At 44.8% G+C, this 15,622-nt stretch overlaps 1 protein-coding gene across 4 annotated transcripts in view; it reads right to left on the reverse strand.

The window, feature by feature from the left end:
• The window catches only part of GRID1 (glutamate ionotropic receptor delta type subunit 1), a 539,944-nt gene that overhangs the window by 481,715 nt on the left and 42,607 nt on the right, over positions 1-15,622 (reverse strand). Inside the window, exon 1 of one of the 4 annotated variants that reach the window (XM_040071276.2) lies at positions 1,681-1,924. The exons of 2 other annotated variants lie outside the window; for them this stretch is intronic. In XM_040071276.2, the coding sequence (XP_039927210.1) occupies positions 1,681-1,759 (79 nt within the window). In that variant the 5' untranslated portion in view covers positions 1,760-1,924. Of the gene's footprint in view, positions 1-1,680; positions 1,925-15,622 lie in introns of those variants that run through there. One more of the 4 variants, XM_040071275.1, reaches the window with a different exon arrangement.

The raw sequence follows: 15,622 nt of genomic DNA on the forward strand, positions 1-15,622 counted from the left end.
GGGATTTGTATCCAGTAACCTGGAAGCTTTAATTTCACTGTCCTGTTTATGCAGTTAACGTGAAAACATCTGGCGATGTGTGTTACATAAAATCCCTCTCCACGGGGCGTGTGTGTGCGCCCACGCCAGGCTTACTGCCCTGCTCTACGCGGTGCTGGGAGATCTTTAGAGCTGGCAACAAAACAAGCAAAAAACATTATTCCTCAGCCTGGAAAAGTCCTGCTGATTCACACCGTGCGTGCCTGTGGCTCCGTGCACTGCCCGTGTGCATCGCAGCCCCGCACACAGCAGCTCCCCGCTCCTGCCCAGCCGGACCGCTCTTCCTGCCAGCACTTAGCAAACGCCACTCGGGCTGAAGTTCGTGCGGGGAGAAGCCGAGGTGACACGGTCCACGCGCAAGAGAAGCGGGGCCGCGGAGGCTCCTTCACCCGCTCTTGTACTCCGGGTCTCCCCCAAGGCGGCCCCGCAAGCCTCCCTTCTCCCCCGCGGGGCTGGCCCCGGTGCCCTGCCCGGCCCCGGCGGCTGCCCCTGGCCCGGAGTCCCCCGCTGCGGGCAGGGCTGACCCCGTCTCCTTAATGGCTCCGCAATGCTGTCTGCCTTGGCTGCGCCCCCAGGCTCCAGAGGCGAGCGGCGACGACCGGAGCCTCCTTCCCAGCGGCCCCGGAGCCGTCCGTGCCGGGAAACTTGTTACAGGGCTGGTCCCTTTCTCCCCTTCCCTGCCTCGGGTCGACGCGGGACTTTCTTCCCGTCTCCGTGGAGCCTCCTACCCCGGCCCCCTCCTTTTTCTGATCTCCCATCCTCCCCGAAAGGCTGGTGGGAATTACGGCTTTTCATTTCCCGGCCATACTCCCGTTTCCTCCTCTATCATCCTCCGAAAGTGATTCTTTCCCCCTTCGCCCCTAAACATCCTCATTTTCGTTCCTGCTGGTACCTTTCAACACCAGCCAAAAGGTGACTGCAGAGCCTCGCTTTTGCTTGCCAGGCTTCCCGCGGACATCACCATGCCTTGCTCCCAGAAGCCATAAAAGTTCACATCAGCCTTTCCTCTGCCTCTTATTCATCTCTCTCTTCCTCCCACTGATCCAGCCTTCTTTCTGCCCAGGGGTTTTAATGAGATCTTATTCAAACCACAACAGTTGCGCGCACAGACACACGCACACACTCACACAGAGCCGCTGCGAAGCTCGCCTTTCTAACCCTTTCCCAGCCAAGTTCCCCCCTCCGCCCCCCGCATTCCGGCTTGGCTGACACCTGCTACGGCAGGAGATGGAAACCAGGGGATTATCTCCGAAGTTTTCCCTGCGAGCACGTTCAGATGATGCCTCTCTCCTGCTCGGGTGATGGGGGCGGTTGTTTGTTTTCGGTGGCGAGGAGGCGGGGGTTGGGGGGAAGAAAGGCTTTCCACGCAAACAGGTCCAAGCACAGACTCCCCAGGCACATGAGAGACCGCAGCGGCGGCCCCGGCGGCTCCCCTGCCCGCTCCCGGCCCGGCGCACGGGCGGCATTTCGCCCCTAACTTTACAGTCGGGGGCGGAATATAGCTGCCTTCCTCCCATCCGTCCTCCTGTCTCTCCGCGGAGTTGGCTTCCACCGCTGCCCGTGACATTATCGCGACCAAACGAGTCGCTCCTTTATATATTTATCTACCGCGTCCCTCTCCAATCTCCCCCCCCCTCTTACCAATGTGGATGATGGAGTCCGCCCGCACCGAAACGCACTGAAATATCCAGGGGAAAATCCAGAGCATCAACACTTCCATTTCCAGCCTCTCGCACAGCACATCAGCCCGGATTTGGTGGAGAGACGGGGGAAAGAAGAAAAAAGGCGCAAGGGCAGGTGGAGCAAGGCAAAGGGTGCGGGGGGGAAGATGCCCAGAAACACCCTCTTAGAAAAAAATCCCAAAATCCCTCAGCGCCCCAAGAATTTTCCAAGATTGAGGAAAACGGGCGAGAGGGAGGGGAAAAAAAAAAAAAAAAAAAAAAAAAGGGGGGGGGGGGGGGGGGGGAAAAGGGGAAAAAAAAAAAAAAAAAAAAACCACCAATAACCCACGGGGCTAGAAAATCACGGAGGTAGATCCCGGCTTGGCAGGCGGCGTGGCGGAGCCTCCAGCGCTCGGTGTGTGCCGGGGCGCCGGCAGACCGCGAACTGCGGAGCGGCCCCCCCGCCGCCGCCGCCCGCCCCCCGCGCCACGTGACTGCGGAGCCTCGGCGCTCGGAGCCGCCGGGGCACGGCGCGGCGGGCGGGCAGCGGCGCACGGGCCGCGCCGGGGGAGCGCGCAGCGCTGCGGGGAGAGCCCAGCCCGGGCCGCGGCGGGGCAGCCGGCCGCCACGGAATACGTTTACACAGAGCCGGAGTTATACGTGTCTATGTATCTCCATATATAAGGCGCGTCTCCCCGAGGAAAGGGGTAGGGGACGGATGCGCCGAGCGCAGGGGATGCGAGGCGGGTGGGCAGCTCCCGGTTGCCGGGCGCGGGCTGTTCCGCGGGGCCGCAGCCGCCGCCCGGAGGGTGCCCGGCGCCGCGCGGCCTCCCGCGGCCCCCGCCCGGCCCGGCACCGCGGGACGCCCCCGCAGGTAGGGGAGCGGGGCTGCGCCCGCTGCCGCTCCTCCAACTTCAGCGACGGGGGGGCGAAGCGGGAGGTGGAGGGAATGCCCCTTCTTCCTTCCGCACGCTCGAGCCCGGGACATGATCCGTGTTTGAGGAGCGAAATGGAAACGCGAGGTTTTTATCCCCGCGCTGGGGACGAGGTAGTGGGGAAGAAAAGCGGTACGGCAGAATCTTTTCTTGTTTTGTTTTGTTCTAGCTTTCAATGAAATCTAATTCATAAATTGGACATGCTCAGGCTCAGAAGACTAATTCATCCCCTAAAACAAACGCATCAGTGATTGCAGGCACCCAAACGTGACAAGCGTCTCAATATACCGAGGATCCAAAGAAAACAAATTCATTCAGGAGCCTGAAACGTAATTAAAGCTACTGCCAAGAAAACGAGTCGAGAGCAGGATATTACCAAGATTATTAAGTTGCTGCGGGGCTGAGGCACGGACCGCTATAGCGATACGTACAGATAATGTCAGTCTTTGGATAACGGGAGGAAGAGCGATTCCTGGAGGTCGCCGTCTTGCGAGCGCAAGCCTGGTAACAGCGCGCCGTGGCCGCATCCTGCTCCCGAGATGGCCCCGGGGGCTCGGGGGGAAGCAGCGGGCCCCCGCCGCCTGCTGAGCCCCGGCAGAGGGACCGCAAAGGCCCGTACCACCGGCGCTGGCTACAGCATCCCTGGCATGTGTATTCTGCACACTTTTTATAAACCATCACCTGTACGTGCGCTAGTAAATGCTCCTGATGCTGAGCGGTGCTTGCTTGCAGGAGCGATTGCTGCGATGTGTTTATTCAGTGTGGGAAGCAGGGATTTTTCATGCAGAGCACGGTACGGCAAGAACTGCCCAACGCTAAGGAGTAGGAAATACAGATAAGGGGGCTGGGGAGGCAGAAGGGAGAGGGAACACGCAGTATAGATGGAGCAGAGTGAAAGGGAAGGAAGCTGAAATGGAAATGATATGAACAAGAATCCCTGTTGATCCACATGCATCAACAACCCCCTATTCAGCGGTAGTTAAAAGCACAGCATTCGAACGGGGAAGAGCAGGGGGTAAATAAAACAAGATATGCTTTTAAAAAATAGATCATTTGTTAACTACTCTTACTTACAATCCTTGTCTTATATATGCAATTTCACGCTGATCAATGCAGAATGATATATACTATACTCTGCATTTCACGTAATAAAAACACTTAATCCAGATAATTGGCTTCTGGGACAGAGATCAATAGAAATGTTCCTTATTTGACTACGTTAGCAAGTCAAAATTAATTCTAATTTACATTTGCTTCAAATCAATATGCACTTAGTGACTTACACAGGCTCTTTAAAAAGTTAAGCACCTATATTGACCAGAGTCATATATATGTCAGTAACAAGTACATGTGTGGGAATTAGAGAGGGGGAAAGTGTTACTGCAGAACCAAGTCTCTGACTTTCATAGAGGAAAGGAGGCTAAATTTATTTGTGTTTGAGAAGTGCTTTGGCGTCCTAGCCTAAAACCTGTAGAAATATGCAGCTATTAATCCCACGATTTATGCAGGCACCCAAACACCAGTCAGTTGCACTCCAAGTACTTGGGAACAGGCTTGCCTCCTACTTTAGTTTGTACAGCAAGGTCTTGACCTCAGCTGGGGTGCCTCTGGATGCTATTTTAGTAATAGAAAAATAGTAATATAAAATATTAAAACTCTAAACCCCGTGAATTGGACAAGTTACAAAATTTCCTGCGAAATCCAAGGGCAAATGCTCTGAATGCAGAAAAGGATCAAGTCCCAGCCAAGGGATGGAGAGGGGGAAAGACAAGAGGCCAGAATACAATAACACAGACCAACTGAAATAGGCCTCAAAAACAGACCGAAGACTACAGTCAGAAGACAAAAAATAAACCAGAAAAATACACAGAAGAAATTTCAAATGCTATAAAATCTGACACGTAACATGCAAAGTACAATGAGACCTAAATGGATCCACCACAGCAAAGAGGATTGCAGCTTCAGTAGCATCTCTGCAAGATGAAAAGTTGCCACATCAAAACTTCTTTGTGTCTGGTTTTAATTCAGATTGCATTACCTTTTCTTTCACATTATTTGCATTTTTTTTGTTCCTTTCTCCTCTCCTTCCGCTTTTTTTTTTCCCCTAAATAAATAAATAAATACATCCCAACAACTTTGGCTTGGATTATGGTCTCCATAACAATTACTTCTTCTCCTATGATTTCCCCTCCTTCCAAAGAAGCTATCAGTGGAACATTTCTAAGCCCAGTACAAATGACAGTGCTCCTTTCAACCCTGCCATTCCACATTTGCAGTTGAGGGAGTGCTGACACTTTGCAGTGGGTGTAAATTGTTTAGGTGCAGCAATCAGCACTAAAAGGCCAATCCCTTTGCCAACATGTGGCATAATAAGAAATGTTCCAAGCTGCTGTGATATTCCATCATTATCGTAGGGGACAACTCGTGACACGTTATGCCACAAGGCACCACTGGATTTGCAGTGGTCATGGTAGAATGACATCCCAACAGGAATATGCCAGGTAAAAGCCCAACTCAAGCAACAGCCACGCAGTCACAGTTCAACTCTGTGGCAGCAGAGGCGATTCTGTGCACGTCTCAGACAGTTCCTACCACCTTGGCAAACCACTGTGGTGATTTTAAGCTGACCTCTCATGAGTTATTGCTGTGCTCATTCCTGTTGTCCAAATGAACATAGCATCAAACCTGTACCAAATGGGTTTTGCTACAATGAGAGAGGCTGGAGTAACGCTCCAAAAACTGCATGGCAATTAGAAACGCAGAACTTCCTAGAAAGGTGAACTGAAAGGCTTGTGCAGTGCCACACTCAGAGCCTTGTGCCTGGGGCTCTGTCCCTCTGTGCTGCCGTAACAAGAATGAAGCACATTTTGAAAGACATCATCAGAACCACGGCTGCAGGATATGCCTAGATCTGAAAAGCATTTACAAAACTGCTTCATAAGCAGGATTGAGACTTTTTATCATAGCCTATATTCAGAATAAATGGAGGGCTTTAAGATTCAGTGTTCCTTGAGTCTTCTCCCAAGTTTCACCCATTTACTATAGCTAAACTGAGGGTTCCCCACAAAAAAGCAGGTATATATATCTATTTGTGTACATGCAGCAATGATTTATTCCTTCTGAAAGCAAATGGAACTCCTCCTCTGTATCAGTTAAACAGGTGTAAAGATGAAGATAATATCTCCAATTGTTAGCTGCTCAGTCTATGGAGTTGGAAGAATGAAAACAACAAAATATCCTAATACACACGGTAACAATCTCCCTTCCTTCCCCAAGAGACAAAATGTCTACTGTTAACACACCCACAAAAAAGCGAAATTTCTTATTCTAAAATGCCATAAAATTCAACAGCTCTGCTTCTCTTCAGAAACAGTAATGCAAAACCTCAAGCCTAACTTAATTCCAAAGTTTGTGGATGCTTATGTTTAAAAATTCATTTTGCCACCTTCCTGTGGTGACAGCCCAAGGTTTCAGTTGCTTTATTGAAGCTTCCTTTAGCTTATTGAAACCACCTTTTCTCTTTCCATGGTTGATAGCATAGTATGAAAATCTTGCAGGAGTAAATGGATTTGAGTCTGCAAGAAGAGATTGCTGAATTAGAGAGTTTTTTGCAAGACAGTTGAGATTCTTGATTGATTTGTTGTGTGCCTACTAACAAGCTGAAACTTTGCTACTTTATTTGGATTGACATGCCTTTTAAGCTGCCATAAAGAAGGCAAAGCATTGTTATTTCCATATTTTTACCTGATTTAATTCAGCAGAGTACACACTGACTATATGTGTTTTAATTCATACTTATGTTGCATTAATTTCATTACTTCAGTATCTGTTGCATCTTGATAAGGTTCATATATACTTCTCTACTCCTCTCTTTCAACTGGGACTTTCACACCCTATTTTTCTTTTATGGGCATTTTCTTTACAATAGACAAGGGTTCTATAGGCCTTTCCAGCTTCCCACATTTTTATAGTTGCATAAATGCATTTTTAATGTAGTGCAAGGCAAATTGTATCAGTGTTGGTAAGTGTAATATCCGTCTTGGCATTTGAATGTAATTAACACTTTGATTCAGAAGAAAAGGAATCTCTTTGTTCACAACATTTTAATATCACCAATACGTGTTTTATTGAGAACTCCAACACACAGGTGACCAAAGAATCCTTTGCTATTACTGTAGGGGATGGGAGTGTAGCTCATAATTACAAGAAAACACCTTTCTCCTTCATTTCTAAGCAAGCCTCTTGTCATTATATCCACTGCACGCTAACTGGAAAAGGTTAAATTCTATAAGTTCATGTTCCTGAGCAGAGATCCTTCCTTCTTTTTCTTTTTTTAGTCAACTAGGTATGGTTGCCATCTTTGTTACAGTACTGTTGCATAAGAACGCAGGCTCTCCAAGTATAAGTGTTTGTCAATTGTTTCTAATTTAATAGCAGCCATATCAAGATAATCTCAGAACTAACTTCACTGGCATTCATCTGAGGGGAAAAAACAATTTCCAAGATTCTCCAATATAAAACCATCTCCAGAGGAACTCCATTCAAAAACATCTTGCATGCCTCATTGATCCATCCACATACTACACACAGTCCAGCCTCATGAGCTGTTCAACAAGCTGCCTATTACAGATAATGAGACACTGCTAGGACAGCTGTCCTCTGCCATCACAGCAACCCAAAGAGACAGACACATCCCAAAAGGAAAATCACAACGGGGAAAGCCCCAGATGTCTGTGTTTTACAGATACTTCACTATGAACACATATCCCAATACTTCCATTATTATAAACCTTCCCAACACCTGGCCATACAAATATATCCTTGCTTTGTTAAAGTCAATTGAAGCTGCAGGGTGGTTATGCCAGACAGAGGAAAAAGAAAGCCACTAGAATTTAACCTGCAGTTCACCTCAGCTGGGTGAAGACTCTGGAGAAGTCACTCTGGAGAATTCCTGCTACTTCTCAATCTAGACGGTAACAAAACCAGTAAAGTAGATGCTGCTGCACAGTGAAGCAGAGAACCAGAAAAGTCTGAAAACGTACATTTAAAAAATTCTGCCCTCCAGCCAAGACCCAGTAACTGATCTTGTGCTTCTTCCTGCTTCACTGCAAACTCCACCAAGAAGTGATGTAAGCAGAAATATTTTGCTACAAGCCAGAAACTTGAACGCTGCCCTTTCCGCGTCTCAGGCAAAGCATAGGGACCTTTTCAACTGCACTAATTCAATCCTTTGCCGTCACTAAATAGTGATGCAGTTTGTGCGTGTAGAGTCCTCTGAAAGCCTCACAATGGAAAGTGCTTTAAGGGAAAAGTAATTTCACCTTAAAAAAAAATCCCTGATTTTTCTCAGCAGGCCGTTCTAAACCATATTATGTTTAGTGACTGTCCTACAATGGGTCGTTTCTAATAGGTAAGGTGTCTCTTTTGTCTTGCAATGCTGTGTCATGGAGTTGGTAGCTTGGGATTTTTGTTTGGGGTGGGGCTTGTTTGTTTTCCAGTGTTTTCTGCATCCATTAGTACGAAAAATTTTGGCCTTCTCCGTGACCCCATTAGCATTAATGGCAGTCACACACAGAATATATTCTCCCAGGGATCTGTGTGCTCTTTGGGAAAAGAGTCCCTGTAATGGAGTTCATAATTCATACTCATGTTTCCAGGAAGGGTTGAAATTAACATTTTTTTAGCAGAAACACCAGCTTCTCAATGTATGCCTGACTTTAAATATTATTCTACCAAAGCCTTTGCCTATTGTTTTTTCTGTCCCTTAGATGAAAGGAAAAAAAAAGGAAAGGGAAAAAAAAAATCAAGACAAACAGTAGGGTAAAGTGCCATGCTTTATCCTAAATTTCCTACTCAAAGGAGGGGATACTTTTTTAAAGGCAGTGCAATCCAGCCATTGGAGCAAGGGGCCATGATTCCTGGGCTCCATTCCCGCCACAGTCACCAATTCATTTCATGACTAATTGAGTGGACTGTTGCATGAACATTGTATTCAGCTCTCAATTTAAGGGTGAACAAGAACATCAAGTTCCTTTCCTCAGTTCCTGCACTCAGTCAGCTGTCCTACTTCTCGAGGAGGTATAGGGGAAACATGGTAGGTTTAATTTTGGCTGGTCAAACTAGTAATTTTAAGTCATTTCAAGTTTGTAGATCCTACAGAGATTAGGGAAAAAGCTGTCTTACTTTAAATAATTTCAAACAGATAATGGTTTTTATGGTGCTTGAGTCCAATCCATTCTGCTTAATTGAGTCTGGATGCAAGTTTTAAATATCTGAGCTCCACTGCTGACCTGAGTGACATAACTTCAGATCTCTGACGATTTCTTTTCCTTTCAATCTTTTAACCATGGTGGGGAGGTTTATGAGAAACGGGGGACAATACCTTATATTGAGATGGATAAGGTAAGCTCTAGAGACAAACCCACCCAGAGCTACAAGCTGGTTGTACTCTCCTCTAGGTTACGTTCAAGTAATCTCTTCTATTTTGCTATAGTAAGCACCTGAACTAGGTCTCCCACATGAGAAAGGGGTGTCCTGATGACTAGGTGTTGGAAAAGGAGTGGGGAAGAATATACACTTCTCTTGAGAAAGGGAAAAAAAAGTAAAAACCACCTTGAAATATTTCCACATGGCCTGGTGAGAAAGAGGGAGAGAAGGAAAAAAAAAGAAAAAGAAAAGCACACTGCTTCCTTTCTACTTTTGGCTGTAGAAGGTGTTAGTGTGCAAGAACAGCTTTCTAACCCAGGTTTCCCCATGTCGAGAAGTTTATGTCAGGTAGATTTTCTGGTGGCATTTTATGCTGCTTCGTGAAAAGAAACTATTTCTATGAACATACCCAGGCATTCACAACCCTTCCAATGATCTGAGTGACGTAAGGCACACCTTAGTGGTGCCTCATCCCTTCAACACCTCTCCCCTGCCATTCACACAGCCTCGGCTGAAAACGTGAGTGTATCATAGATTCGTTTGCCATAGTTTATACTGTGGCCAATGCAGATAGGAAACCAGGGCCACCTGACTGCAGCATTCCACGTGACACCAGCGGGATGTCATTGCCACAGTGTAGAAGTTCAAGCTACAGAAAAAGTACAAATTAATTTAAGATCTCCAAAATACTTTGGTTCCTGGTACACAACACCTGACAACGCTGGAAACAATGACCTCTCTTTACTGATTCTTATTCTAAGTGAACATAAAGCCATTACTCCATATACTTGACTCAACAGTTCTGAGAAAGAGTATAAAAAAGCCCAAACATTTTTTCCAGTCTACTGAAAACTTGGAGATATTGCAGTAAAGGGGTTTATGAAAGGGGCAGGGAGGATAAAAAACAGGCGCCACTTCAAGCGTCCAGCACTCCATGAGTCACAGTCCCTGTCACTCCACCCTAATGAAACTTCATTGACCAACAGTTTCTAAAGTTCCCATGTTCTCCTAAGTCTTCATAATATCACTAAATACACTTTTACCTTGCTCCCAGTCCAAACTGTGCTGCACTACACAGCAGTATTTTTTACTACATTTTACTACAGCTACATACTATCCAGCTGAATGCAAGCCTGCAGTGGAAATAGCTTTGTTTGCTGCAGTGCTGTATTATCACATATGACTAGACCAGGCAACATTGATTCTTAAGCAATGGCATTGATTACAACTCTTATTTTTAAAATGCTGGCAGGATACAGCCCCTGGATAAGCACTTTAAGACCAAATTTGAATTGCATTTCCCAGCAGCTCTCCTTCTCTTGCAGAGACTATATAATAGAATTACAAATAATGCTACTGACTTCGACGTGTACTAAGAATTTACACCAGTATGGTTTCAGTAGTAGAAGCTTTTAGTACTTCACTCTTAAACAACTATAATATGCTTTAGAGTATTGTTTTCAAAATGCAAAATCTTTTTTTTTTTTTCCTTCACTAGCTAAAAAAAAGATGCTTGTTTTCCAGAGAGATAAACTTAATAAATTGAATTTGACCTTTCAGAGCATAGTAAGGTAGGGATTTCTGTTCCCTGGAAACATAGGAAGATTCTTAATATACTGCTCTGAGTCAGGCTAGAGTCCACGAGCAAGTAAGAAAAGCACTCTTGGAGGAACACTTTACATTAAATAAATTATGCAGGGTGAGGGGGCAAGGGACCAAAAAAAAAAAAAAAAAAAAAAAAAAAAAAAAAAAAAAAAAAAAAAAAAAAAACCAAAAAACAAACCAACAAAAAAAACCCACTTCAAGCCCAAAATATATCCTTACACCTACATTTTAAATTACATACTTGAGGGTATGCAATCATTACAGAGTTTTCATGCTCTCAAGCATCAACACCGTGTCCTTAGTTTCACTGTGACCCACTTCCGTGGGGTAGCTCCCGCCCTAGTCCAAACATAACCTTTAAGTATCTCTCCAAGTTTTCTTTGCAGATTGTGCTTTTGTTTTCCCAAGCTGGTAAAAACCTCCTAGCTTTCTGACTGGTTTACCAGCTCAATCCCAGTTTGCAAAGTGGGTTGTTGGTAACAATGCACAAAGAACACACTTTTCCACTTCTGGCTTTCTCCTGCAAGAACACAGGGAAGCGATCGATGCCATTGCCTGTGCTGCTCTACAAAACCTATTGCCCAAGTTGCTAAACATCCTTTTCCTCACACAGTACATGGTGAAAGCACAAGAGTAGCCTGTCTTTCCCCTTCACACCACAAGGTCCCTGTTTCACTCAGGACTTACAAGCACCAAGATACAAAAATTCCAGGTACAGAGGGATCTTTGTGTCATGTGTTAACATCAAGCAAGATTCTGTTTCTGAGCCTTGTTTGGAACAATGTCTACATTGTTGTTAGTCATTTAAGATTTTGACAGACTTACCATTATTGATAAATTATATTTTACCCTTCTCCCTGTTGTGATCAGAGATCTTTGACCTCATAACCTACTTGGGCTTGTTAAGACATAGGTTTCCCTCTCAAGCAGCAGATTTATAGTCAGTATCTAAAGAAATCCAGTAGAAACACCAAGTGAAGATGCATCCAATATTCAATGATTTCACATAGTTCCCATCACTCACCAAGTAAAATGCCTTTAAGGAGAGACACGTGGCATAGCAGCATTTGCCACCCTATGGTTTACTCCAAGCCTCTCTTTCCAGCCTGCATTCATGGATGTCCCTTCATTAAGTGCAAACCAGTTAAAATAAATTAATAAAAGCCATAATTGCTCTACCACCTTCTTCTGTGGCAACTCAATCAACCAGTCTTACAGAAAGGGGCTCAGGAGAATCAGCAGCAAATGCAACAGCCTCACGAGCCCCAAAGCCCTTTTGCATTTGATTCAGAACAGTCTGTCACAGAGACACACAAAGCAGTCACACGCAGACGAGATTTCGCAAGGCAGAGGTCCTTCCGATCCCAGCTCACAGCTGAAGACCGAGAGAGGAAGAGAGCCCTTTGTTTATTCTTTTACTTTTCATACATTTGTAGGTCTAGCAGAAGGTTGGCTTTTTGGGGTTTCCACCCCTCAGCCTCAGTGGCCAGACGAATTGTCAGTTACAATTGTTTTCAGGTTAGAAATATGCAAACAAAGGACAGAGAATGAAAAACAAAGGATTTGTTTATATTGCTCCTGTAGGAAAGGTAAAAAACTGCTCTAATATTCTACAGTAACTAAAAGATCTGACTCCATTTAGGAAAATCAAAAGGCTAATAAAGAAACTCAGAAAAACCAGGGTAACAACAGTCCGCACAACAGAATTACTTCTGCCCTCTCCCCAGCAAAGTCAAAACTTCCATGCAACAAGAGAAGAAAACCAGAGTGGCCTGGCATCACCACAGTGAAATTGTCACTTCTGCACATGTTCCTTGTTTCACTGCCACTGTTTCACCCCACCCAGCAGAATGCGGCTGCTCTCAGCACTGCTGTACCATGGAGAGCACCTGGACAGTTTTGCTTCAGTCACTCCTCTACTCCTGCCACTCTTGGCACCTACTTGGATCTCTTTTGAAAGCTCAGACTAGCTGCAAACTAGCTTCTGATCACCTTTGCCTTACACACACAAAAGAAGCCTCTTAAATACATTGCAGACACCTCTTAGTGAACTTTACTTCCCTCTAATTCCACAGTGAAGAGCTGTTAAAGAAAGGCACAATTATAACAAGACATATCCCTGCAAAACCCTGCTTCTTTGTGCCCTTTATCCATTCACAGTTCTCCATCCTCTCCTCCATTTAGGAATACAAACCTCATAACTTTGTTTTCCTAGCCTGACAAGCATATGTAATTGCTAGGTGCAATACTCGCCTCAAGAGATATCTTTTCCCACTCACGTTTTTCTTTTCAGTTTAGCATATCCAAGACACTCGATTCAACAAATTTTGGCAATGCCTCATGTATGTTAATAACGTAGAATTTTCCTTTTCTCTGTTCAAAGTGAAAGTGGATGTGCATGCATGGATTTGTGTCCTAATTTTGCATTACAATCTCAGCTCAGTGTTGTTTTCAGCAGAAACATTTCTGGCCCCAGAAGCCAAAACCCTCCATCAGCAACATCATTCCTTTTCTTTTTGCCCACCCATCCACATCATTGCCTGATTACAAAATCCCAGGAGCAGTGATAAAAATCTGTCGGGTCCTTCCGAGTCACAGTTAATCCACCAATCATGCCCTCGTATTTATCTAGATCGTGACTAACAAAAACCACAAGTTCAGAAGTTTCCATTATGTGGCTCCAGACCCTGGCTCTGTATGCCAACCACAGAACCAACTGCCACTAGATGGAGAACAATCCCTGGATTTGCCTAACGGTGTTAAGTAGACAGAAAATGCGACCCACCCTGTTCCCCGCTGAGCTTACGAGAGTGGTTCCTGCATGCCGCCTGCTAACCAGGTACACAGGCACAGGTTGGCAGCACCTCTGTCCCTTGGTGGCAGCAGCCCGTTCAATTCCATCAGTCTTGGGCTCCATATTTGAATGTGCTTTAACTAATAAGGCCTTAGAGGATGCATTGTAAAAGCAGAGTGAGTGATTTCTTCTATTTAGACTTCTAAGTGCTGGAGCGGAAGTTCTCACTCTCTGCAGTTAGGAGTGAATCGTGTGAATTTGTGTGCACAGGATGAAAACACGCTTCTGTTGATGAAGGTGGCAACGCAGCAGCTCAAACGATTTTCCATTAGCACACAATCAGACTTTATATTGCTTATAGAGGAGAAACAAATTCAGAATACTGACAGAGTCCAAAAGGGACTCTTGAACACTGGTGGCGAAACAAAAACAAGAGGCAAGCAAATTTCTCATCTGCTGGTTTCTGTAACCTTGAGCTCATCTTGTTGCAATGTAGTGGAAAAAATCTGAACTGTGCAATTATGGATTTGATTTCAAGGCTGAACAAGAAAAAAAACACTTAAATAACTATAGTTGTTCTAAGCTAATTCACTGTACAGTTTTACTAAACTAAAGATGGAATAATGCAATGAAAAAACTGAGTGAACAGTTACAGTTAAACCAATAGGTTCAAAGAATCACATCATTAAATTAATACAGCTACTGATAACCAAATCAGCTCACAAGAAGAATAAGCTTTCTAACTCACAGGAAAAAGAATTAATTGCTTTGGATTAATGCTAGAGAGAGGGTTTAAAGGGAGCGTGAACTGCCTTTCAGCACAAAGCCACAGCCAGCACTAGCTTCTCTGTAGCTCACAAACCATACCGGCAAGCAGCATAGGCAGCAGCTCAGGATGCTGTTTCAGAATTCAAGAGACAATAAAGCATAGGTGAGGAAACAAAGCCAAATGGCCAAGAATGGGTCTGACCTCAATCTAAGTAGCTCAGATTTTTACCTCTCCAACTCTTTTTCATTTTCCCCACCAGTGAAAAGTTTATTAAGAATATCCTTGCAAAAAGGATGGCTGCCTCTAGTACTTTGATAAGGATACATAAACTAGAACAGAATCCAGCTTTCTGTATTTCCCTGCTCTAAAAATGACAACAGGAATATGAAAATCAATTCTTTATCATTTAATGACCACACTCATAGACAGGGGCAGCACTGGTTGAGTGCACAAGAACTGGGTGTGTGGGCTCATGCTGGGGACAGCCCAGGCTTTGGACTCCTTTTCCAACCCCACACCCCTGGCTGGATTAACACAGTCCTCTATGGCCATAGCACAGCCTCCGGCTTGAAGGAGGGACCTGGAAGAGCCAGCTCAGCTCTCGGGACAGGAGAGTGGCTGCAGCAAATAAACTGTAGTGTAGGCTCAAGTTCCACCCATAAAAAAGCCATTCATGGCCACAGGTCCAAATCACAGCTCTGTGATCATTCTTCATGCATTTTGACTACCGGATGAATAGCATTAATGAAACCATTATCAGGCTACTGGTCTCACTCCTCATTAAGACAAAGAGGCGGTTTTACTCCTTTCATTGTATTAGCTGCCGACAAAAACCACAAAACAGTTAATTAATTTTTTAAAAAGCTTCCCTTTGTAGGTTTACAAGATAATCTCCTCACAAAAATGTGTATTTTCTAGAATAAAATAAAGAAATATACAAAATAATTATGACTCTCTGTGTACATATCAACCCCAGAATGTCACAAACCAAAATAAATGCTGGTAAGAACCGTATCCCTTCTTGAGAGCTGAGGAAGTCTCAGATGACCTGTAATCCAGGGAGAGATTAACCTTTGCCAAGGAATCACTAGGAACTGCTGATGCAAAACCAAAACCTCTTCAGATGTAGCACCAACAAGGCCTTAAATAAACTGACAGGGTTCTGAATATGCAAGGAAAGGAGATATACAAAATAATGAGGGGTCTTTTCTGTGTAGTACCTTCTCTGCTCCAAAGCACACTTTTGATTTGCTGATCTGTTTTCTTTTAACTAGATGGTTTAGTTCATTACTTCTTACATGACTAAAAGCAGCACGTTGCTTTTTTTTTTCTACAGAAGACAGTAAATAACAGGGAGTTATATGACAGTAAATTAAGGGAGTTATATGAGAGA

The sequence above is a fragment of the Hirundo rustica genome, chromosome 8 (assembly GCF_015227805.2).
Source record: "Hirundo rustica isolate bHirRus1 chromosome 8, bHirRus1.pri.v3, whole genome shotgun sequence".
Taxonomy (NCBI): Eukaryota; Metazoa; Chordata; class Aves; order Passeriformes; family Hirundinidae; genus Hirundo; species Hirundo rustica.